The 26,298-nt window shown below is 38.3% G+C and overlaps 1 protein-coding gene across 4 annotated transcripts in view; it reads left to right on the top strand.

The window, feature by feature from the left end:
- The window catches only part of REV1 (REV1 DNA directed polymerase), a 61,532-nt gene that overhangs the window by 11,545 nt on the left and 23,689 nt on the right, over positions 1-26,298 (top strand). For all 4 annotated transcript variants that reach the window (XM_080917196.1, XM_080917197.1, XM_080917194.1 and 1 more), the window contains 7 exons: positions 4,427-4,490; positions 5,235-5,361; positions 13,522-13,690; positions 16,398-16,550; positions 19,211-19,926; positions 22,212-22,319; positions 23,763-23,879. In XM_080917196.1, coding sequence (XP_080773322.1) covers positions 4,437-4,490; positions 5,235-5,361; positions 13,522-13,690; positions 16,398-16,550; positions 19,211-19,926; positions 22,212-22,319; positions 23,763-23,879 — 1,444 coding nt within the window. In that variant the 5' untranslated portion in view covers positions 4,427-4,436. The remainder of the gene's footprint in view (positions 1-4,426; positions 4,491-5,234; positions 5,362-13,521; positions 13,691-16,397; positions 16,551-19,210; positions 19,927-22,211; positions 22,320-23,762; positions 23,880-26,298) is intronic.

The raw sequence follows: 26,298 nt of genomic DNA, 5'->3' as shown, positions 1-26,298 counted from the left end.
GTAGAATTCTGCACTAAAACCATCTGGCCCTGGGCTTTTTTTTTTTTTTTTTTTTTTTTTTTGGTTGGGAGACTTTTAATGACTGCTTCTATTTCTTTAGGGTTTGTGGGGCAGTTTAAATAGCTTACCTGTTCTTGGTTTAACTTTGATAAGTGGTGTCTGTCTAGAAAATCGGAAGATTATCTAATTTTGTGGAAATGAGGCATTTGAAATAAGACCTAATGATTCTTTGAATTTCCTCAGTGTCAATTGTTGATTTCCTTATTTGGATACTGTCTCTCTCTCTCTTGCTTAGTTTGGCTAACAGTTTGTCTATCTTGTTTTTCTCAAAGAACCCACTCTTGGTTTTGTTTATTCTTTGTATTGTTTTCTTTGTTTCTAACTGACTGGTTTTAGTTCTGCTTTTGATTATTTCTTGCCTTCTACTCATCTTTGGTGTGCTTGCTCGTTTTATGTCAGGTTGACAAAAGGTACAGTCATCAGAGAGGAGGGACCCTCAATTGAGAAAATGCCTCCATAAGATCAGCTGTAGACAAGCCTACAGGGCATTTCCTTAACTAGTGATGGGGCAAGAGTGCCCAGCCTATTGTGGGTGTGGCCACACCTGGGCTGGTGATTCTGGATTCTGTAAGAAAGCAGGCTGAGGAAGGCAGTAAGCAGCACTGCTCATTGACTTACCTCTGCATCAGCTCCTGCCTCCAGGTTCCTGAGCTCCTGTCCCAACTTCCTTCACGGATGGACTACAAAGTGGAAGTATAAGGCAAATATACTCTTTTCCCCCTCAATTTGCCTCTAGTCAGTGTTTCATCACAGTGATAAGACACTAACCAGGACCATGGTATCAGTCTTGAGTGTTGATAGTGTACATAGTGTTTGCTTCTATCCCCTGCCTTATCTTTGGACTTGTGGTAGAGGTTGCTAAGGGGGCTTAAGGATGTCCCATTGCTCATTGTCTTAAGGTTTTACTGCTGTGAACAGACACCATGACCAAGGCATCTTATAAGGACAACATTTAATTGGGGCTGGCTTATAGGCTCAGAAGGTCAGTCCATTATCATCAAGGCAGGAACAGCAGCATCTAGGCAAGCGTGGTGCAGGAGGAGCTGAGAGTTCTATATTCTCATCTGAAGGCTGCTAGTGGAAGACTGACTTCCAGGCAGCTAGGGTGAGGGTCTTAAGTCCAAACCCACAGTGACACACCTACTCCAACAAGGCCACACCTACTAATAGTGCCACTCCTTGGGCCAAACATATATAAAACATCACATCCATCCATGCTGCTGAAAATGCTCACCTTTAGCATTTGTATAAAAGCTTTGCTCTCTTCTCCCATAGAAAAAGATTAATTTCTTACTCTGTAGCCCTTACTGACCTTGAACTTGGAACTCCTATGCAGCCCAAGCTTGCCTTGAACTTTTGGCTCTCCTCTTGTCTCAGTCTACTGAACAACAGGCATGATCCACCATGTCTGTAATTTGTTTTGAGGCTAAAGACTTATTTTACAAGTTCACTTTTATCCTTTGTTTTATCTCCTTGAACATAGCATGGTTATTTAAAAGGACAAAGTTCAGTACCCACTAGGATTTTGTTCTTTGGTTCTCATTTGTTTCATTTATTTCTTAGTGTCACAATTGTATTTGTAAATTGGCTGTGGAAATGAGTAACGAAAGTGCTGTCATAGAGGAAGATAGTGGCTCTTGCCAGGGTTACTCCAGACTTCTTCAGATTAACTAATGTGAGGTAGGGTTTAATTTCTGGAGAACTTGATTGTTTACTTCTAGTTTGTTTTTATTTCTAACACTACTCCTGACTATAGAGATCAGATTCTTAGACTCCAGTTCTCATTCCTTTAGTGTGGTGTTTGTTAGGAACATGGCCGCTCTTCAGCCACTCCTCTAGAGTTGACTGATTGGTCTCAGAGGGAAAAGATTCCATGTGGGGAGAAGTAGCAGATCTTTGTAAATTTTGCTCTCTTCTGATACTTGACTAATTTCTACTACTTGGGAGGCATCTTTGTCTTGAGACAGCTTTGTATAGAAAACATGGTTTTATTTTATTATTTTTTTTTTGTGGGGCTTGCTTGGTTTTGTACTTTTTCTTCAGTATTGACACACCAAACCCACAAGCACTTGAACAAGAGGCAAGTGCTGCACTCCTGATTCGAATCCACAATCTTCACATCTTTCTCAGTGTCATACTTGTCTACCCTCCTCATTACACCATCAGTAAGGATTTTCTCACTGGCTTTTCACAGCAGAAATATTCTTCCTTGTCTGTCTTTGTATTTCTTTCTTTTTTCACTCTTTCCTCCCCCTTCTTTTCTTCCTTTCTTTCTTTCCTCCCTCTCTCCCTCCGTCCTTTCTTCTTTGAGACTGAGTGTCTGTAGTCCAGCTTGGTCCTGAACTCATTATGTAACTGAGGCTGGCCTTGAACTCCTGATTCTTCCTTCCACCTCTCCGTCACCAAAGTTATAAGTGTGTACCACCATGCCTGACTTTAAATTTAAAGATATATTTTATTATTTAATTGACTTTCATTTAGCAGGGAAGTAGTCTTAGTTATTTTTCTGTTATGATAAAACGCTATGACCAAGGGAAGTTAAAAAACGTAAAGTTTACTTGGGCTTATTGTTCCAGAGGAATTACTCTCCATCATGACAGGAAGCATGTCTATAAGCAGCAGGCATGGCAGCTGGAGCAGAGTGCTGAGAGCTCACGTCTTCAGCTGTAAGCATGCTGCAGTGAGAGCAAACTGGAAGTGGCAAGTCTTAACTTCTGAGAACTTACCACCACACTTCCTCCAGCAAGGCCACACCGGTTAAGTCTTTCCAGACAGCACCACCAGCTGGAGACGGTGTGTTCAAATATCTGAGCCTATGGGAATGTTCTCATTCCGATGTCTGCAGATAGTTAATTAACTGACTGTGGCATACACATTAGCAGACTTCTCAAGTCATTTGCTTGTAAAAGTAGGTGCATAGATTGAGAGTTTCTTTGAGCCAGTATTGTGTATATTAGGAATTTCTTTGACTCTTAGGGATGAAGTCTTTAGGACTGACAAAGTAAGCTACTTAAGGAGAATTTAAGAAAAACATATGGCACTTCTGGGCTTGATAATGGATATACCATTGAATACTCTTGTACTTGCCTAGAGCAGATTTAGAAGCAAGATTCTTCTGTCCATAGAATTAGTAATTCATTCTCAGGGCCTTTTTACATATGCCCCTAAAACATTTAAATTGTCTTGTTTTACTACTGTTTAGTTGGCAATTTCTCTGTGTCTTTTAGCCATCTTTTATGTGTACAATATGTTATAATACAAATGTCAGAAAGAAGCCAAATCAAAGGGCATTTTAAAAAAATAAAGAGCCATGCGTGTGGATAAATTTAATTTTTAATAAAGATTTATTTGTTATGTATGTGAGTACACTGCAGCTGTCTTCAAACACACCAGAAGAGGGCATCAGATCCCGTTACAGATGGTTGTGAGCCACCATGTGGCTGGGAATTGAACTTAGGACCTCTGGAAGAGCAGTCAGTGCTTTTAGCCTCTGAGTGATCTTGCCAGCTCCAGTAAAATACATTTTAAATGTTAATGGATTCTCATAAATTTTACCAAAGCTAACTTTGATAGAGTGCATAAGTATATAAACTTATGTAATTACAGAAAAATATAAATATTGTATTAATTTATGAAAGGTAATTTTTTAGTGATAGCCCATCTTGTGGCTAGAAGAACTTGACTTTGTAAGAATTCATTTAGTGAACTCTTTTGTCCTTAGAATGACTTAACTGGCTTTCTGTTCCCTAAGCCTGAAGTTTGAGACAGCCATCATTTGGCAGTCTTGCTGTTGAGTGCACAGTTGATTAAGTGTTGCCTTAAGAACACCAGCTCTATTAATTTGTTATCGAGATAATAACCATATTATCCTATTCATACCTGTGATGCCTTCTTTTAATGATCTTCTTAGGGAGACATTTTATAGGACAGGTGTTATACTGTGTGTACATTCTTGAGTGGCTAGTGTGACACAGTTTAAGAGCCATGGTAGGTCACATGGTGAAGGGACTTAGTAGATTGTTTAAATAATTAGTAGTAACAAGTAAGTGTGATTGTGTTGGGTCTATTGATGTTTTATGCAAAGTGACTGTTAAGTGTTATTCAGGTGTGTGTGAATCCTTTCCCCACCCAGCCCTTCAGACCCAGTTGAAAAGTGTTTAAATAGGAGGCTTGACCATGTAGGGAAGGTGCTCTGGACAGATTCCACAGGAAAAACCACCTGAGGATGGTGCATTGAGGAGGTTCACTTTGCATTGGACTTTAATCTGTGTTCATTGAAAGTCTGAATTTTCAAATTCTACATTTTCTTTGATAAGTGTCAATAGAGTACATTATGGCTAAAACTGACTTTCTTCTCTCCACACAGAAGTTCCACCATGAGGCGAGGTGGATGGAGGAAGCGAGCAGAGAACGATGGCTGGGAGAAATGGGTGTGTTCCATGAATAGTTGAATGTCTAGATGGGGTTTTTGTTTTTAGTTCATATGGCTTAAGCTATAATGTGACTTGATTATATCAACTCTTTCTGTTATTCACAGTACATTGGAAACCCTAACACTTGGACTTTATTTGACTGTTAGGAGTTTTATACTGAGGAAGTAGATATTTTTGCACACAATTTAATATATTTTAATTTATCTCAGCATTGCTAATAATACTGAGAAGTAGAAAAAATATGTAAGTAGCCAGTAAATGAGGTGTTGTCAGTTAGTAATCTGTATATAGTAAAACGCTGTGTAGTTACTGCTTGGCTTTATGTGTTAACCTGGAGTGATAACCTTGAGTAAAGCAGTGGGAAGAAAGGAATATTACCTGTCATTCTGATTAGTGTTTTCAGACATAGAAAGGGTTGAAATAGCTCCCCAAAATGGTAGTGAATGGGGTTGCATCAATTTTAATCTTTTTAATGTATCTCTGTTTTCTGAAAACAATTATAGTGAGCATATAAAATTTTAATAATCAATAAAAAGAAGTTATTTGCTGTTTGGATAAAGTGTATACCAGTAGTTGTCACCTATAGCTTTACTTTGAAGACATAATAAAATAGTCAAGCCTAATTATTTTAAGGTTAAAAAAGTGAGACTGTATTCATAAATCTATCAGGGTTTCTAAGTTCAAAATGTGTGGCAGGGAGTTGTAATGGTTGTTTATTGGTGTTCCTTTTCTTCGTTGTAGGGCGGATACATGGCTGCCAAGGTCCAGAAGCTGGAGGAGCAGTTCCGCTCAGATGCTGCTAAGCAGAAGGATGGGACAGCATCTGCAATATTTAGTGGAGTTTCCATCTATGTTAATGGATATACAGGTTGAGTTCATTTTACTTCTTTTGGTGCCCTATTTTATTGTGAACTTTTTAGGGTTGAGAATATTTTTTTTCCAATCTTTTCCAGTTATTTATCTTGTATTATTTACTTTTCTATTGCTGTAATAAAATTTCATGACGAAGCCAATTCATGGAAAAAAGTGTATTTGACTTGTGCTTCCAGAGGGATGAGATCATAATGGCAGGGAGCTGAGAGATCACATGTTAAACTGCAAACATGAAGCAGAGAGAGTGAACTGGAATCGAGGCTAGTCTATATACTAGTCTACATACTAGCCTCAGAGCCGCCCCTAGCCAGGTATACCTTGTGAAGTCCCCAGCAACGGTCAGATGTTTGAGTTTAGGGGAGACATTCTCATTCAAGTCTACATTCACTCCTAGGCCCCACCTTAAAAGCCCCATAGTCTTCCACAGTCTCAGTAAAACCCTGCAAATCCTAAAAGTGAACTAATTCAACATACACCGGAATAGCCATACATACTATTCCTATAAGGAGGAATGGGGCATAGTCAGAAAATGCTGGACCAAACACAAATGAAAATGTAGGATGTAAACACCAGTTCCCAGCTGTGGGTCATGACTCATTTACAGGAGTTGCCTAAGACCATCAGAAAACAGATGTTCATGTTATGATTCATATGAAAATAATTTTATGATTGGGGTTACCATAATACATATACAGGGAATTAACTGTATTAAAGGGTCCCAGCAGTAAGAAGGTTGAGAACCACTGTTCTAGCTTAATCTAAGTTTTAGCGTTGTGCATGTGGTTTGCTATTAATTTCTCAAGTGCTTGTTTTCTGGGTCAAGCATAATTTTAATGAATAAGTAACAATTTAATTACTTTTATAATTTAAAAGACTTGTTGATTGGGAGAGTTGTACATTACATGGAGGTCGGGGCACCGTTTGTAGGAATCGGTTATTCTTCGTTTTACCCAGTGGGTCCCAGGGATTGCGTTTAGATCGTCAGGCTGCTATCTCTGCAGTTCCCTTCATGAAATGTGTTTTCAGATCTCCTGTGGTAAGAGTTCATAGTTTTGTGTTCCCGCCTCCCCCATGAACAGCCACTTGATCTAGTGCTCTGTTGAATTGTCTGTTTCCCCTTGAACTACTTTTGTACTTGAAGCAAAAATCATTTGTGGAGTGACAAGATGGGTCACTGGGTAAAAAGTACTTTCTGTGCAAGCCTATGTAAAGATGAAAGGAGAGCCAGCTCAACAGAGCTGGCCCTTGAGTGCTATGCTTGGGCTGCCGCACACATGTGCACCTTCCCCTGTCATAAACAAAAATAAGAAGGCTTTTATAAACCATTGGGGCATGTTTGAGTGGATGTGTTTCTGAGTTCACTACTTTTTTTGATTGAGACAGAGCTCTGCTGTGTAGCTCAGGCTAGCCCTGAACATGTGCTGCTAGTGCCTCAGCTTCGTTAGTGTTGGGATTATAGTTGCTTGTCACTGTTCTCCCTGACTACTCTCTTTATGTCTGTTCCATACCACAGTCTAAGTCATTGTTCCCTGGAGTCAGCCTTACTGCAGAGTTCTCTCCTTGCTTCTTCTGAATGAAGTTTGTTTGGCTATTCTGGTCCTGGGCCTATCCACATAAGCTTTAGAATGCATTCCCGAATTAATTTTATGTTTGCAAAATAACCTTGCTTAGGGCCTGGATAGTAAGTAGTGTTAAACATATAGACCAGTTGGTAGAGTTGACATCTTTTCTAACTTGTAAATCTTCTCTCCCATTTTACTTTATTTTTGATTGAACAAATATATTTTAGATTTTCCTTAAGTATTAGGAACTATTTGAAAAGATACAGTGGTTGATAGAAAATGTTCATTTTTGTAACAAATAAGGTTTTTGAGTTTGATGTCAACCAAAGGGAAAGTGTTGTAGGAAGCCTGTAGGAGTTGCATAAACAGTTGTTTTCTTAGTTTTGATCAAAGGTATGCTTGTGTTACTTGAATTTTGCTCTTAATTTTTATATTCTTTGTCAACAGGTTTACCCAGATTTATGACTCTGTGTTTATATTTAGGGAGTTTTGTTTCTATTCTTTGCCTCCAATGACTCCTATGAACTGGATTTGGGAGTTATCCACGAAGATGTAGATCAAATTAGATTTTTCTTTTTCTAAGTCAACCTATAGTATTGAACTTTGTATCTCAGCACTGCTAGAAACATTTTCTTTGAAACCTGAGTTTTAATCTCTTTTGCCCAGGACCATCTTTTGTGAATTGGTTGACCAGAGAGCACCCAGGAGCTTTGATCTAATATTTCTTTGCTTCCTCTCTTTCTGTGTCCATCTCTTCAAAATGTTCTTCCTAAAGGAGTCCTTCTGCCTCCTCCAGTCACTGAGGCCTTTCCAGCTTTCTCTCTGTTCATCACGTGTGCTGTACTCGGCCTATACTTGATTATGTGCTTCATGTAGGACACAGGCTTGCGTCCAAACAGAACACCCAATAGGAACAATTTAAGGAAACAGGGAACATGTGTTTAAGCTCACAGTTTCAGAGGACATGAAGACAGCAGAAACTTGTGATGGAAGAACTGTTCATGGCAGAGAGGAGTCATGGAATACAGCAAGAGGCTTGGGCAAGGTATCACCTCAGAGACTAGCCCACATGTCTTGCTTCCTCCACATAGCCCATCTTCTGCTTGATAATGCCATCCCACTACAAATTCCACTAATCAGATTAGAGCCTGCATCTTCTCACTATCTCTGGAATGGCCTTTATAGACACACCCAGAGATGTGCTTCATTAAGTCCAGGTGCTCTTTAATCCAGTGTAGTTGATGATCAGTAGTCATTATCATATTTGTGTTTAATATTATTTGTATGAAAAAGTGGATAAAATGATTTTGTATTTGTGTATTAGAATGTTAAATTCAATCATATACTTATATAAATGGCCATTTTTCTCATTCTCTACTCCTTCTATTGATTGTAGTTAGCACATACTGTAAATTTTACTAATTTTTCTGTAGTACAAAACTAATTCTAAGATTGCCCCTTTACAAAACTACATCATACTGTGTAAGTTATATAACAAGGGAAAAGATTCCTGGAGGGTGTCTCTTAAGAATACCCTCTCAGTTTTAATATTACTGTACTGGTGGGAATGGTTTGAACTAAAGACCTCTTCCTGTATGACATGTGTCTTGTTAGGGTTAATACTGCTGTGATAAAACACCATGAGGGAAGGGGCTTTATTTTGCTAACACTTCAGGCAACAGTCTTTTTTATTTTTTGTTTTTATTTCTATGAGTACACTGCAGCTGTCTTCAGACACACTAGGATAGGGCATCAGATCTTATTACAGATCGTTGTGAACCACCATGTGGTTGCTGAGAATTGAACTCAGGATCTGTGGAAGAGCAGTCAGTGCTCTTAACCACTGAGCCATCTCTTCAGTCCCAGTCAACAGTCTTATCACTGAGAGAAGGCAAGGCAGGGAAGTAAAGCTATGCTCACTGGTTTGCATAGCTTGCTTTCTGATACAACCCAGGACCACCTGCCTAGAGGTAGCAACATCCATAGTGGGCTAGGCCCTCTCACATCAATCATTAGTCAAGAAAATGTCTGACAGTCTTTTCCATAGGCCAGCCTTAGTAGAGCATTTTCTCAATTACGAGTTCTTTTCCCAGATAGCTCTGGCTTGTCAAGTTTACAAAAGCCCTGGCTAGGACACTATTGTTCTGAGACAGGGTTTTACTGGGTAGACCAGGCTGTCCTGGAGATACTGACATTATTTCTGCTTGGGTTTCATTGGTTACATTGTTTTGTTGTTTTTTATAGTACTTTTTCCCTGGTGACTTTATACAAAATCTACATGGTATCAGGAAAACATGACCTGTTTTATCTTTCACTTGATAAAAATGTGTCATTTTACTCTTTAAATGAATCTCTGTTGTTTTTTTTTTTTTCCCCCATTAATGACAGAGAGGTTGAGCCTCTGTGTTGTTTTTGTTAAGGACTGAAACTCTTAACTTGTTGAATTGAAAATACTGAGGTTCAACTGAGAAATTCTAGTAGTGGTGGTGAGGCAGGATTGTAATTGTAATTATTGCCTTTTTTGGGGCTCTTGGAGTTCCAACAGGCTAGGCTTAGACACCTGTTGCAGTACACTATTTAGAATTGAAAAATTGGTAGAATCAGGAAAAGGAAGTTTCATCAGTGTGTACATACACTAGGACGAACAGATAAAGGGGTCTAATGCCCCCAGCCTCACCCCAGTCAGTTGTAGGATGGATTTCAGTTTTGAGTTAGGTGGAGCAAGAATCAGGGCAAGCTGTTTGTGTAATCAAGCAGTACTGCCAGATGTGGTGGCTCACTGCTGTAACCTCGGCTCATTGGAACATGAGGCAGGATGATCATCATGCATTTCATGATGGCCTGGGCACAGTGAGTTCCAGCCAGCAGTCTGGTCAACTGTAGATGTTACTGTCATTGCTCCAGAGGAGCCGTAATCCTGTAAGATGATTATTTCTTCAAGTCGTCATCTTAGAGGAGTCTCACAGGGTTCAAGATTATGACGTTGCCTTTAGACTTGAAGGGGGCTATGTCTAAAGGCTAGATGTCCAGGCTTTTACATAAATACAACTTGACCATTATCATACCTACAGAGAGTTAAGCAGGAAGACATAGAGTACATATACATAAAGTGAGGGCAGACTATCAACATCATTTGAGTTGCCTTGTGGGCTCAGATGAAATGCCTTTTCATATAGCAGCTTCAAAGTTCTTCTTCTAAGGAATATCCATTAGAAGCTTGTTTTCTTTCCCAAGTTACTTTTACTTGGTTATGATTCCAAAATAGTTTTATTTTGCACTCCAGAGAGATGGATGTTTGTTTTAAACTTGATATATATGTTGATGCTATTAGAATGGACACAACCAATAAGTATGTATTTACAGTTTTTTGAGACAGGGTTTTCCCGTAGCCCTGGCTGGCCTCGAACTCAAAGAGATCCACCTGCCCTGGCTCCAGAATGCTTAGTTTAAAAGTGGACCACCATTGCCCAGCCCAATAAGGGCCTATTAACAGGAAAGGAAAAAGTGTTTTCAAGTTTTACCATCTTTGGAGACAGAAAATTTTACCTTTCCTTTCTTCATTTAGTAAATCCTTGCTTTATTTTGGGATCCAGTACTGGGGATCCAACTTAGGACCTTACGCATACAAGCCAAGCATTCCACATTGAACTACCACCCCTAACCCTTAGCAAACACTTGCTGAAACCGCTTTATACCAGGATGCTGCATACACTGTATATTTAAAAGTGTGTGTGTGCATGTGTGTTTGGGGTGAAATGTTTGAGCAGGTTGTGATGCTTGCAGCCAAGACTGATGGACCCAAGGTTTTATTCCTAGAATTCATATGGTCGGAGAGAAAGAACAGACTTCTGAAAGTTATTCTCTGACTGTGGTATGCATGTCATAGTACTCTTCTAGTATCTAGACACACACACACACACACAGCAATTAGTTTTTTAAAAGTTAGAAAAAAATGGCTTAATGGGCTAAGGAAATTAGCACCTAATCCTAGGTTGCCACATAGATGTTTATTGCTGTAAAAAGCCAAAATTTACACAGCTGGCAGAGCTTGTTGTGGAGGGCACACTGCATTGTGTGTGTGGACCCCGTGCTGGGTGGTTGTGGAGGGCACACTGCATTGTGTGTGTGGACCCCGTGCTGGGTGGTTGTGGAGGGCACACTGCATTGTGTGTGTGGACCCCGTGCTGGGTGGTTGTGGAGGGCACACTGCATTGTGTGTGTGGACCCTGTGCTGGAGGTTGTGGAGGGCACACTGCATTTGTGTGTGTGGACCCCGTGCTGGAGGTTGTGGAGGGCACACTGCATTGTGTGTGTGGACCCCGTGCTGGAGGTTGTGGAGGGCACACTGCATTGTGTGTGTGGACCCCGTGCTGGAGGTTGTGGAGGGCACACTGCATTGTGTGTGTGGACCCCGTGCTGGAGGTTGTGGAGGGCACACTGCATTGTGTGTGTGGACCCCGTGCTGGAGGCAGAGCTGCTGTAGAGCAGTTGCTGAACATATACAAGTTTCTAGAGTCACTGAAAAAACGTATTTTAAAATTTTTAATGGAGTGAGTTTGTTGTGACATAAGTCCCATGTTGAGCTGTGGATCTCTGGATGATTGTGTACGACTGTAGATTAGCTGAGCTTTTTGTAATCTTCGTTTTTCTGTAAAACAAGCACATTGTTCCTTCATGACAGTGCTGTGAGAATTAGAGAAAGTAAATACAGAATGTAATCAGAAAACAGGTTTTCAATTTTTTATAGTTCTTTACTGTACATTTGTAGTATTATATTTACTGTATGTGGACTGTAACAATGTACATTGAAGGTCTAGAGGGATAGCTGAGCAGTTAAGAACACGGGGCTGCTTTTCCAGAGTACTCAGGTTCAATTCGTGATATCCATGTGGCAGCTCACAGCCGTTTGTAACTCAGTCTCAGGCGATCCAGTGCCCTTCTCTGGGCACCAGGCATGTGTGTTGTGCGCCAACATACATACTCAAATGCACAAACAAAACACACACACAAACAAAATTAAAATTTAAAAAGTGCTCATTTGTTGGGTGATGGCAGTGTACGTTCTTAAGAGTCAGAGGCAAGTGGATCTCTTGTGAGTTGGAGGCTAGCCTGGTCTACAGAACAGTAAAGTTAATGTGCTTAGAATTGATACTATTTATTAAAAAATGTTTTTGCATAAATCCAATGAATAATATGCTTGTTTAGGAACTAATTTTGGCACACTGCCTTATAAAAATTTCTGTTAGAATGAGTGCATATTCTTCCTCTCCACATTAATTTTTATCTTCAAAGTTCACGTACTTAAGGTGTTTTCTATAGTTAAGAATATGAAGCAAAACAAAATTGAAAACGTGATATTGCTTGGAACCAGTGCGATGGCTCACTGGGTAAAGATGCTCACCTCCCAAATGTGGTGACCTCAGTTCAAACCATTACCTACAAAAAGTGGAGAGAGAACTAGCCTCACAAAATTGTCCTATTAACTTCTAAAAACAAATGCTATGTTTGCTATTGGAAGAATTTTCTCCCAGTGGGTGGGAGACATAGTAGGCATATTCTGTTTCCTCCTTAGAAGGTCCTATGATAAACCCATTAAGACAGTGGTTCTAACCCCCTTAATGCCACAGCCCTTTAATATAGTTCCTCATGATGTGGTGACCCCCAACCATAAAATTACTTTTGTTGCTATTTCATAACTGTCATTTTGTTGCTGTTATGATTAATTATGTAAATATTTGTGTTTTCTGATTGCCAAAGGTGACCTCTGTGAAAAGATTGTTTAAACCCTCCCTACCCACCCACTGGATTCGTAGCCCACAGGTTGAGAATCACTGCCTTAAAGAATGAATGAATTGGTTTTCAGGCAGAAATGTGGATGAGCCACAGTGGAAGCTCTGCATGCAGTGTGGATGATAACTTCTATGGCTGTGTAGAGGGAGCCTTTTCCAGGGCCCAGTAATACTTAGGGCAGAATTTGTATATAACTGGTTAGGAAGCGTGGCTGGATGCTCAGAGGACCATCCAATGACTCTCCTGGACTCCTGTGAACTAACATCAAAAGGCTCAGCTGGGGTGACCTACAGATACAGATTAACTCAGGGTGATGGTAGTCGTTTGGCAGCAGACCATGCAGCAGCTGAGAAGGTGCCTCTGATTAAGAAACAGGTGGAGACAACTTGGAGCAGGCATGCATTTTCAGGTGGGAGAGCTGCTCTCAGGATAGAGAAGTCAGACAGGAGCAGGGAAATTTTTTAAAACATGAAGTTTTGGTATTAGATATGGATGCTAAAAAATTGTAAGCATTTGCCTTATTAGGACTTGGCTCTTGTGAGGTCCTTGCTTTCTCTGCTAGATGTCATTTCGCAGGAGATGTTTTTGCCTTGATCTCTTGCAGGCAAGAGAAAATAATGTGTCAAGGCAGCATAGCTTTATCACTGTTACTGTCTCTCCTGGCTTTGTTTTATGGCAGCATAGCCAAGGAGAATGTGGACTAGTATTTTCTATAGGTCGTCCTAGTGAAGGGATTGTTACAGCCTAACATCCTGCAGCCTTGTACATTAAACTGTTAATATATTTTAATACTGATTTTTCAGATCCTTCTGCTGAGGAATTGAGAAATCTAATGATGTTGCATGGAGGTCAATACCATGTGTATTATTCTAGATCCAAAACAACACACATTATTGCTACAAATCTTCCTAATGCCAAAATTAAAGAATTAAAGGGGGAAAAAGTAATTCGACCAGAATGGATTGTGGAAAGGTAAGTTTAACCAGTAAGTTCTTTAAAACTGCATTACTTTTATTTCTGTTGCACAACTGGTCCTACTTTCAAATAGCACATATCTGCTGACTAAGTCCATTTCAAAGTGCAGAAATGTGGCCATCAGTGTTGCCACCTCAGCTGCCAGAAAGCAGAGGAGATCAGACAGACAGGCAGCGAGAAACAGTCGCAAGTGGGACATAACAAGAGATGTGTTACCTGTTCAAGTATTTATGTGCTCAGTGCTCAGTGGGGTAGTTTGTACTTGGGAAGTATCAGTTAACAAAGCCTTGTACTGCCTCATGGAGTGTTCCTTCTATTGGGAGACACAAAAACAAAAATAAGTTACCTCTTCTGATATTAATATGTAGGCTCTCCTCTCCCTTTTCTTTTTGTAAGAATAGTTTATAATGTAGAATTTCTTGTGTTTAGGTTAAGTAGAATTTTAGTAAATACTAGAAATTAATCTCAGAAAAAATGTGAAAGGTCTTGTGTTTGATACATGGTATATGTACATGTTTGTGTGTTCATGCATGCGTGTCTTAGGGCAGAGACCCATTATTTTATATTTTTAAAGACAGGGTCTCGTTGAACCTGAGTTCACTATTTTAGCTAGATTGGCTGCAGTAAGTTTCAGGAATCCTCCTGTTTCTCTTGCCTAAGTTAGAGGAATCATAGGTGTGCATCCGCACAACTGACTGTGTGTGAGTGCTAGTGATCCAAACTCAGCCCCTCACACTCTCGTGGCCAGCGCTTCAGACCGAATCATCTTCCTGGCTGGAAGTATAAATATTTTAAAAATACCCTTTCATGAAATGTTTTTGCCCATATATGGGAAGATTTAACTGATGGATAAGCAGAGATAATTAAGTGTACTAGTGACATATAATTGCTTGGGTTTCAATTATAAGGCTTTCGACTAACATTACAATTTACTTTGGTGTTCTGCGTTCTAACTCATTTTACTAATCTCTGAGAATCTGTGACTTGAGCCCTGCTGTAGTTGCTTTGGCTGTCTTGTGTTCTAACATTCTCTGTGGGCTTACAAGACCAGTTCTGCCAGCTGCATGGTACTGAGGAGGTGAACTCGGTCTTACACCCTTGGGTGCTCAGTGTTGATCTGAGTCACCCTGCCTGCTGTCATTAAGGTCATTAAGGTAGACAAGTAAGCACAAGACTTTGGATTTTGTTCTTTGCCTCTTGGTTTTACTTAAAATGTGCAATGTTTACATGAGTGTGGTTTTGTGCTATCCTTTTTTATTCTCAATGTTGAAAAGGATGGAGAGTTAGAGATGCAGGGAGTAGGTGAGTTGTCATAATGGAACTGTAAGAGGGCACATCCATGTTTTAGGCAGTTGAGAGGGGAAATAGATGTGAGAAGAATGTAAAGTAACAAATGGCTAACTTGAGGATTTTGGTTCTAGTATTGTAACTTACAATTTTGTTATGCCTTAAAAATCCATTCAGGTAAATAAAAATCAAACCTTTCTAGCTTATGTTCTTTATTGTTGTGATTGAGTAGTTTCAGCATTTGGATGTATTGTTAAGTACATTCAGTAGGATTATTAAATATCCACTAGTATAATTATACAAAGGACAGTGGCTGTACGATTACTTTGTTTCAGAGTATCTCACAGGGATGTTATGATTTAAAAAGTGGTTGTCTCTAAGAATGTTCACTTTTTGATTCATGAGACAAAAGATTATTTAGGTCTTTATTATTTTCCTGGATAATTTTAAAGAGAAAGTTTTAATATTTATTTTTGGTTTATAACCAGAGACTTAGTGGGGGAAAAACATAATCTAAGCTGTAGCATTTCTCATGTAATAAGACTCTGGCCACCAAGTCTGCCCACCCTAGTTTGATTCCCCAGGACAACATGGTGAAAGTCAGAACATGACTCCTATAAACTGTTCTGACTTCCACTGAGTCCATCAGTCTGTCTTTCTTTGTTTCCTTCTCTCCCTCTCTTTTTCTCTCCTGTCCTTCCCACCCTCCCCTTCAAATGTGAAAGAAGGAAGGAAGGAAAAAGACTGACAGACATTTCCTTATACTTAAAGACATTTCCTTATACAACTGTTTTAAAATTTGGTTGTTGGCCTAAATATTATTAGCCAATTATTTGAAAATTTAAAGTGAAAAGATGTTTTTTAAAGATGTAGCTAATATAACTCATAACTTATTAGCAAGCAAAGATCAATTTAAGACATCTTAAAGAAGACAGATATCGTGGCATATGCCTGTATTCCCAACACGTGGAAGGTAGAGAGGCAGGAGAGAGGTCAGGGCCAGTCTTCAGCTACCTGGGACTCTGGCTGCTTCAAAAAACAAACTGAATTTGATTTAGCTCTGAAGTATAAAAGGAGTGTGCTGGTGTCCCTCAGCATTGGAGTGCTAGAGTTAACTTTGACTTTGTCGTAGTGTTTGAGCTGTAGTGAACATTGGAGTTAAGTATGTCTCAGACCACTAGAAATCATAGCAAGATACAGCTCTAATACACACAATGGTCTTCTGATTATTTTAATATAGATTCTTTATTTTGTTTTATATTCTTGGATTTTAGTTTTTACTTGTAATGTATTTAATAGTATATATTAAGACTACTAAATCAGATGAGAAGAAATACACGGTCTGTTAACTTTGAATCTGCTTGAAGCTCATTTTCACCTAGTCTGAAACTGATTTGGTGTTGTCTTTTTGTTTCAGTATCAAAGCTGGGAGACTCTTGTCCTCTGCTCCATATCAACTCTACACCAAGCCATCCACTGCACAGAAGAGTCTCAACTTCAATCCTGTGTGCAAACCTGAGGATCCTGTGCCAGGTCCAAGCAATAGAGCCAAACAGCTCAACAACAGGGTGTAAGTTTGTGTACATTGGAAAGCCAACAAAAATAGTTTAGTAGTGAGTATGGTCCCTATTCTACTGAAGATAGAAGCAAATATTTTAAAAGCTGGGCATTCAACTTTCATAAACATATTAAAATAACTATAGGGCTATGTCTTCTATAAATGAACCAGTGTTGTAATGAAGTTAGAGAAGTATAGTGTAAAGTTTTTCTAGTCACATTAAATTCTCTTATTAGCTGATATTTTTATTTATTTTTTTTTGTGGATTTTCATGAAAAGTATTTTCTGATGAGCAACTCTGTGAAGCATGTTACTTTCTCAGAAACCCAGGAACTATACCAACTATACTTTTCTTATACTCCATGTGTAGAAAAAATCATCAAGTGCTTACATTTGCAGGTTACTTTTGAAAAATTAAACATTTGTAATTTTAAGTCTGTAAATATATTAGTTGTTGATTCTTAGTTATAGATGTGGAGTGAGTCTGGACTTTATTCTGTGTGTCTTTTAAAAGTATGTTGATTTAACTTTTTATTGAAGTAATTCTGAGTGCATGGCTTCTCATTTACAGTGGCCTGTTGCCTTAGCTTGTGCATCAAGTGGGCCATTGTCACTGTTCTTGTCCTTTGTTACTGAGTTGCTTGCTGTGGGAATTGGCTTTTCCTCAGGAGATGAGGACTCTCACCTGGAGGACTCAGCATCACTGCCTCTGTAGTTTTTCTCTTTGTCATCGGGGATTTGTTACACTCACCTAAATTTTTTTTTTTAATATACTTGAGACTACTAATTCTCAACCTACTGTCAAAAGATACGCCAGTGACCTGTGGAAAACCACAGAGTACGCCTTCCCCGACCAATGCAAGTAGAAAATAGATTTTTCTCAATTTTATTTCTGCTGCTAGTTTTAGGAAGAATTTACCTTTAATGTGACTTCTTAATACAAATGAAAATATTGTTAGTTGCTTAAATGTGTGTTTTACTGTATATCTTACATGGCTGTTTTCCAAATGTGCATTTGTCTAATCTGAAGTACCAGCACAGAAAGAATATGTATTATTAACTATATATTTTCTTGCCAGTAATATATGGATTTTTGTTAGTTATGCTACTGTTGATCATGTAAGAAAGAGTCGTAATATTTTGACACCTGAAAGCTAATTGGCTAATTGTCAGAATTTTATTTTGTTTTTGAGACAGGGTTTCTCTGTCTATTGACTATTCTGAAACTTGCTTTGTAGACCAGGCTGGCTTCAAACTCACAGAGATCTGCCTGACCTCTGACTCTGAGTGCTAGGGTTTAAGTCCTGTGCTCAGCTTGATTTTTTTCTTTTTAAACATTGACATCATTTTGTTAACGTTGAGAGTTTGGTGAGGGCTAGTATAATTTGCATTTTAAATATATTTAAGTGGATCTTCACTTCTGCTCAATCTTTTATCTTAATAGGCAGGCTTTCTCTGATTTGGGACTGAATAGGCTTTCTTTTAATTGTTTCCAGTTTGTGTTCTTTTGCTGACCTTTTATGAGAGTTGGACGTACTCAGAATTGGCTGTCATAGTGCATGAAAGTTTCAGCCAGAGCCTGAGACAAGTAGAAATGGTTGGGGATTTGTTGCGGTAAATATTAAAAGGATGGCTTATGCACCTATTCTCTGATTTTCCTATGTAGTTCAGAACATCAAGTGAAATTGGCAGTAGGGTGAGGCCTATGATAGCATCTGGAAGTCTGTAGCCTAACCCTCAGTCTGGGTTTGGGAGTGTGATTAGAGCAAGAAGTTTAATTTGAGTCATGCTGTGGACAGACATTTGTAAGAATGAGTCACCCATGTAATCCAGTTTGGGATTTTATTACTTATATATCTTTGTGAAGACAAATCCATCATGTCCTTATTAATGTTACTTGAAAACAAAACGTAGAGTAGCCAGGATGTGAATTTGAATCTGTCATAGATCCTGCCTGCATTTGTGAGCCTGTTGACCATATGATCTAGATTGCTGCAGGGTGTCTGTGATATCTAAATACCTATTTTTGGGTTACTTATTCAAGTGTTATCATTTTTTTTTTGTAAAACATTGTACTGAGTAAATACTGCGTACTTGATTCTTACATCATATAGCCTTACCAGCTCTCATGTTGAGTGGAGCTAGAGACTTCAATCCCATATGATCTGTCATTGGGTGTAATGTGTTAGAGAACAGCTTACGTAAAAAGCAAATGCAAAACTAGGAGCAGGGACTCCTGGAAAACTTACTGTTCATTTTATGAAAAGTAGATGTTTTTCACATGGTAAATAAATGACAACTCCTATGCTTTGGAAGTTAGAGGTAGTTGGTTGGTTGTTTTTTTCTTTTGTTTGTTTGTTTTTGTTTTTAGAGAACATTTTAGTACAGCAGTGGACATGCCTGTGTGTGCCTGTAATTTCAGTACTTCAGTTGATAAACGTCAGTTGAAGGGCATTTAAGGAGTAGGTAACTTAGACCTTTTTTTTTTTTAATTGAAAAGAAAAGAAAAAAATGTTTCTTTAGTTTGGACAAGGATATCCTTTGTTCAAACAAAAATACAATGTTTATGGTTTAGCTTTTTCGTATTAAGAGGGTAACAGTAAGTCATGAAGAGAATTTGTATATTAAGCTTTCAAATATATACATTAACTTACATCCTTCTTATACTTTAGAAATCACATTATTAAGAAGATTGAGACGGAAAATGAAGTAAAAGCAAATGGACTAAGCAGCTGGGATGAAGACAGTGCAAACGATGACTTTAGTTCTGAGGATCTGGAACACACATGTCCAGGAAGGAGACAGAATGGAGTAATGCATCCCAGAGAGACCGCTGTCATTTTTAATGGACACACTCATAGTTCAAATGGTGCCTTAAAGACACAGGATTGCTTGGTGCCTGTGGGCAACAGTGTTGCCAGCAGGCTTTCTTTAGATCCTGCCCAGGAGGAGAGGAGGGCGGAGAGGAGGGCGGAGAGGAGCAGCACTGACTTCAGAGCCTGCACCGGGCAGCACTTGCAGCACAGCACCACAAATGCAGATGCTTTGCGGAGTCCACACAGAACTCACTCTCTCTCACCATCTTTGCACAGTAACTCTAAAATCAATGGTGCTCACCACTCCACTGTTCAGGGGCCTTCAAGCACAAAAAGCACTTCTGTTCTGACTCTTAGTAAAGTAGCGCCTTCAGTGCCGTCCAAACCATCGGACTGCGGCTTCATTTCAGACTTCTATTCTCGCTCAAGACTGCATCACATCTCAACATGGAAGTGTGAATTGACTGAGTTTGTCAATACCCTACAAAGACAAAGTAGTGGTGTCTTTCCGGGAAGGGAAAAGTTAAAAAAAATGAAAACAGGCAGGTCTTCCCTTGTTGTAACTGACACAGGTAGATACTAAAATTGTTTTCTTCAAAACAGTTCTATTGCATTTTGTTCTGATGTTTTCATTTGTATTCTAATCATTTCAAACTTCTTAATATAGAAAGCCTCCAGGAATATGTAAGGTACAGTAAGTATGACTGAAAGCTTTATTATATTTCTATATTAGATTTAACTGTGGTAACTGAAAATGTTGGGTCATTTCAATGCTGTCAGGACGGGGATTCCAAGCATTCCTTCTTCCTGTAGGCTATAAATTGTTGGTTTTAAACTGTATAAATATAACATTTTATATTCCATGCCTAATCTCCTGTGAGAATGAAGTTAATTGGTAAGGGTAATTGTAAATTTCTAGAAAGCCGCTTCATTAAAAATTAAACACTGACATATAACTTGCATTTACGGTGGTAATCTACCGAGATTGTTTTATATGTGCAATTGTTTAATTGATGTGTGTGCCTCACATTTGTCATCTAAATCCAACAGAAAGCCGTTGTGTGACACTTGGTACTTAAACTAGATTTTAGTTTAGATCCAGTTTGAAGTTTTGGTTGTTTTTGACAGAGTTTGGCTTTCTTTTGTGGGTGTGTGGCAAAAAGAAAGGTTCAAGATTATGTGATAGTAATCTTTATAACTGCAAAGGGAGGCATAGAGAGAAAGACATGGTGGGGTTTTAGAAAGTTGCAAGCTCTTTCTGTGTGAATCTTTGTTGCTGATATATTTGTTTGGTATATTCCAACATGCTTTTAGTCAAAATGCTTTTTGAACACCATTGGTATTAGATTATGTTATGTCTTGGTCTTTTTAAGTTGAAGGCCACTTAATTTTGAAAGCTTTAAAATACTATTATGAATTAGGCCCATGAATGGGAATAAATTCATAAATTTTTATGTTGTAAGAAAGCATTTAGTAGGTATTTTATTTATACATTCTGTATCCCTTAAATATTAAATACCATTTTAGGTTGTTTACGTTCTGTTTTATAACACTTTGAACAGTAGAAATGTGATTAGTGTTTGCCTCACATGTTCAAGGCTCTGAGTTTGATGCCTTGCCCTGCAAAAGAAAGAAAGATTGTGATGGTTGAAATTTACATAGAGAATATCAAGGGTTTGATTTAGTGTAGCCTGAATGCGAATCCTTACACTGCTACTTTCTGCAACAGTAACTAGCATGGGTATTTGCATTTCTTGCCTACTTCCTCTCTCAAGAGGATCGCATCCAGCTTATGCCTGCTTAAAGAGAACATGGAGAAAGGTTCAGCACCTTGCATCTAGTGAAACTAGACAATTGCCTGACAGTTAATACATGAAGTAGCTCAATTGTTCGGTAATAAGTATTTTTGGGTTTTTTTTTTTTTGTTTTGTTTTGTTTTGTTTTTTAACTTATAGGCAAGAATATTCTCTGAGATCAGAACTTCTTACAAAAAAACCGCTTCTACATTTTAAGTTCTTAGATTTAGGCTTGTACTGTTAAGTTTGGAGCACTGGAAGAAGTAATAATAATAATGTTATTGTAAGATAATATTGTCCTAATAGTTGATTATAATAACCCTTATACATCTGTGGTGATTCTAAGTCATGAGTTGTGCTAATGGATAATACTTTCATCTCCATAAATGTAATAATCGTGCCTCAGAACTAGTAACATCTAATGGTATAAGACAAGTTCCCTTAGTATATGGATTTTCATCTTTTGGACTACCTTTTGAAGTATGTCTGAGTAGAACAGTAGCACGCATGTTTAAGAGCTTAGAAATCTGACTGCAGTTAAATCCCAGCTTGGGCACTCACTAGTCTGTACAGGGGAGGAGCAGTAATAGTTTCCCCATAGTGCTGTGAGAATTAATCTAAATCAACTCTCTAAACCTCTTACGTGTTGTACCTAACAGGTGTATTGGGTGGTAGTAGCCATTGTTGTTTTGTTAAATAGTGTTTGTAGTGTGTGGGGAATGGAGCTCATCAATGGTGACTTAGCTCCATGGAACTAGACATGTGAAACTGAAGATATCAAAATTATTATAATAATATATCTTTAAATTATCTAATAAAAGTGTAATTTTAAGGTAAAACTGAGAAAGTAGAATAGGAGATGTTATCATAGTATTCTTAGAATTGATTTAAGAGTCTATCAGAAAACTGAATATTTGTTTAGTGAGGTGGTACACAGTCCATAATATATTCTATATTAAGAATATATACCATTCTTTTTAAATATGATTTTGAAAATGAACTAGACCTGTTTTTGGTGAGAGGAATTAGTTTGGGGTTGAATGTTCTCTTTTTCCTTCTAGGCGATATGTCAGTATTGAGCGCACCCAGACATCAGAGCTGTATAATGCATGTTGATATGGACTGCTTCTTTGTCTCAGTGGGTATACGGAATAGACCAGATCTCAAAGGTCTGTATCCTAATTGATAGCCATGTGTTCTTTGAAAAGTAGTTTTTGATTTTCCTTACTCAAACCTGTTCCTTTGTTCAAGACGGCTGGACTCCATTACACAGGTGTAGGGAAACTAGAAAACCGCTGCTTGCTGTAAATTGAAATACACAGAGAAGAGTGTCTTGAATGGAGGGCTCTATCATCTCATAGATGAGGGCTTCTGGATATTTTCCATATCTTTTTGTTGTTTGTTAAGGGGAATTTTTTGGTACCCTATGTCTTCAGACTTTTCTTTTTCAGTTCAAATAATTCTCTTTCCTTAATGTAGGGAAACATCCTAACTTTTGGTTGTGATAATTTTGTATCATTCACTTGAGTCATCTGAGCAGTCTGTCTGATAATGAAATTTCAGGTTTATTTATGTACTGCTTACTACCATTAGAAGTATTTATTCAGGATTTTTCTTCACTTCTTTCTGGACAAGATAGATAGATACATTAGAATTTTCTCTTGAATATCCGTTTCTCTCTTAAGTAAAGAAAAAGTAGTTAGGGCACTGAAACTCTTAGAAAATTCTCGATTCTCAAAGGGCCCTAATTTTGTCCTGAGTAGTGGCAACTCAGCTCTGAAAGAAGTTTTTAGAATGTGAAAGAATTGATCTTAGCCTATGGTCACGTAGCATACAGTACATTGGGATTTTTGTGTAGCTTCTATGGAGGGCAGGCAGGTTCTCTGTGTATGTTTCTTTGTTCTGAGCTGCTGCAGATCAGTTTCACACCATTATAGCTATCTTGTAACTTACCACACACACAAAGGAAATGAAACATTAAAGTAACTGTTCTTAACCAGAGCAAAAACTGGAGGTCTGAGAATTCACATTTGGTTATATTAAGTCAGATTTTGATTGCTATGCATGAATTTCTAACTTACTTGTTTTTAAATAAAAATTAAAAGGATAAGTGTACATCTTGAACCTATTTATACCAGAAGTATGAGAAGTCAGTTTATAGTCTTTCTTTCTTTGTCCACTCCTACAGTCTGAACCTGGGATCTGAGCTGCCTGTTTTTCATTGTAAGAAATCAAAGCCATGGAAAACTTTCTCTGCTGCTTTTAGATTGAGTCAGTTTATCAGAAATGTCACTGGAGTCATACTTGGTGGCACGTGCTTTTTATCCAGTACTCCAGAGGCCAGTGCATCTCAGTGAGTTCCTGAATAGCCTGGTCTATGTAGAGAATTCAGGAACTTGTTAGAGAGACCCTGTCTTCTTTTTTTTTTTTTTTTTAAAGAAAAAGTCACTGAAACTGTCACTCTTAATGAAAATGAAAACAAACGTTAGGTGGGTTGTGTGGGGTGGGGGTGTCAGCTTATCTAAGATTAGAGGAAAACTTATATGATTAAAGTCATGAAGAATCTACATGTTCTTAACATCCTTTTTTACAATTTCATCTTTTTCTCACAGGAAAACCAGTGGCTGTTACAAGCAACAGAGGCTCGGGAAAGGCACCTTTACGTCCTGGCGCTAACCCGCAGCTAGAGTGGCAGTATTACCAGAATAAACTCCTAAAAGGAAAAGCAGGTACACATGAGTTCTTTGGAGCCACAGTGCTCCTATGGCTGGCCCTGGATGTTGCTTGTGTTGGTGCTATAGGAGTAAAAGTGAGTTAGAGTAATTAGCTCTACAGTTGGAGGCTTTATGCTAGTGACACCTTAAAACAAAATCTGAATCCACACAGATGACTGCTGTGTAGTTAATGACTTCTGGAATTGGATGATGGTGTTTTTCTGGAACTGAGTGAGGTATGATTTTTAAAACAGTGATTGATCTGCTTTTTACAAATTTAGATTGGGAATGAAAAACAGGATTGTTTTGTAGAAACATTGATCGAGATAAGTCATTAGCTATTCGGCTTATGTCACAGTGAAGATACTGGAGTTTGTATTCTTCAGTATTCTTAAGAATTTAAAGTGGACACAGTGGTACCTCATCCCAGCCTTTGGGAGATGGCAGCAGGAGAATGGTGCTTTCAAGGGAAAGCTAGAAAATAGGAAACCCTGATTCAAGAAAGGACACAACCTCTATTGGGACCAGAATCTAAATGCCAGTACTATGAAATGCCTCATTTGAGTGAACTTGTTTCTTACAAGAAACATCTGCATAGCTGTCTTGGAAATACTAGTCTCTTTACAGTCATAAGATCTTCATGTTTTTTTATTGCCCTGCCTTAAAGTTATTAAGAAGTATTTACCTAGAAAGTCTTTCACATTGGTTTTCTTGTTAGAATATCCTATGAAAACTACAATTAAAAAAAAATTCTTTTAGTAAAACATTAACCAGACAAAAGACATATAGCACAATAGAGAGGTTTTGGTTTGGTTTAACTCCAGTTACTTCTGTTCCCTGTTTTGTCAGATATAAAACACTGGGATTATTTTAAAAAAGACCCTCCTGATGAGGCAAAACAGTCTGGACATCTGGATTTCTTTTCTATAGTCAGTCTTTGCTGGTTGCAGTCATCTGCATACAGAGTGTACATAGAGAAGGGTAATTGTAGACTCATACTTATACTTTATCAGTTCCTCACATTTTCTAAGGCTTTTAATTGTTGATAAATGTTTGCGGAGACTTTGAGATTCTAGTGCTTTGTGTCAGTAGATTGTGGGGTAATTTCCTGACCTTGATGAGGCTTTGGTTCATGGTCTATGGTTAGTTTCTTAAGTGTGCCTTTGTATAAGGTTGCTTTTTTTCTCTGTGTTTTCTACAGGGTATTATTAAAAAAATAAAAACTTTTGTTCTAGAAAGCAAGAAATATACATATATGTATGTAAATGTACATACATATCTGGAGGAAGCACACAGTGCCTGTCACATGTTGGACACTAAGTGAATACTTAGTGAACAACTGTCAATAAGGAAGAGAAAACAGATGTGTGTTTGGTGGCTTCTCTACGTCTCTTGTTGCTTAGTCTGGTGGTAGAGTCTAAGTCGGCTGCTTGTTTGAGCAGCCTGCATCTAGATTTTGACCTTGGCGGGCCCTTGTTCTTTGAAAGTAGCAAGGAGCTGATCTTATTTTGGCTTGCTTTCCATCACTGACTGGCCATACGTGGTTTTGCAGTAAATATTTCCTTTGGTAACTTGATTATCTTCATCTCTGTAGCCAATGGATTTTTATAATATTTTAACAGCCTTTTATAATTCTTACCTCCTTCACTTCTGTTGGGTAGTACACCAGAAGCCAAACATTACAGGAAATGTTTAAGTTTCACTTGCCATTAAAAATGAATAAAACTAGATTTTCTTCTCCTTAGGAAAAAATGACTACAATACCTTGATATTCCTGTTTTAACTTGAGGACATTCAGTTTTGTATCTTAAGTCCTTTGACCCATTTGGAGCTCATACACATAAAAGAACTAGTTTGTCTTTCACGTTCACAGCCAAGCCTGTGCCCAGAACTTGTTTTCCTGTTCTTTTGTTCCACTTTTCTGATCTCTCTTTCTCTGGGTCATTATTAGAGATAGCACCAAAAGCCAAAAGTACTAATGAAGAGTTTAGAAGTTAGGATCTTTGACTTCTACACACCAGCTTTAGAAAATCATTCTAATATTTTGGCTTGTGTAGGTTAGATGAGGCAGACTATTAGAACAAAAAAAAAAAAGCATCTTTAGTCTTTTTAAGAAACGGATTTCTTGTTCCTTATATTCAGAACTCAGGTCAGTGTAAGCAGGGCATCTCATCCGTCTGTGACTTCCTCTGTGAGCTGTTTCCTGAATTCATCTCATTGATGATGTCATTCAGAGCCATTTGACCTCTGCACTTTGTGGTTGGGGCCTTTTACCCCTTCCTGGATTCCCAGGATGCAGATGTTTTCTATCCCTTCGACAAACTTCAGTTTTCATTCTAAAGAGCAACAGTTTAAAAAATCGTATTAGTCATAGATTTATTCTCAGCGATTTCTTTTTCACAGACTTGTGTCCTGGCCTCTGATTTCTCCAACC

The sequence above is a fragment of the Micromys minutus genome, assembly GCF_963924665.1.
Source record: "Micromys minutus genome assembly, chromosome: 5".
Taxonomy (NCBI): domain Eukaryota; kingdom Metazoa; phylum Chordata; class Mammalia; order Rodentia; family Muridae; genus Micromys; species Micromys minutus.
This window is presented reverse-complemented; position numbering and strand designations above follow the sequence as displayed.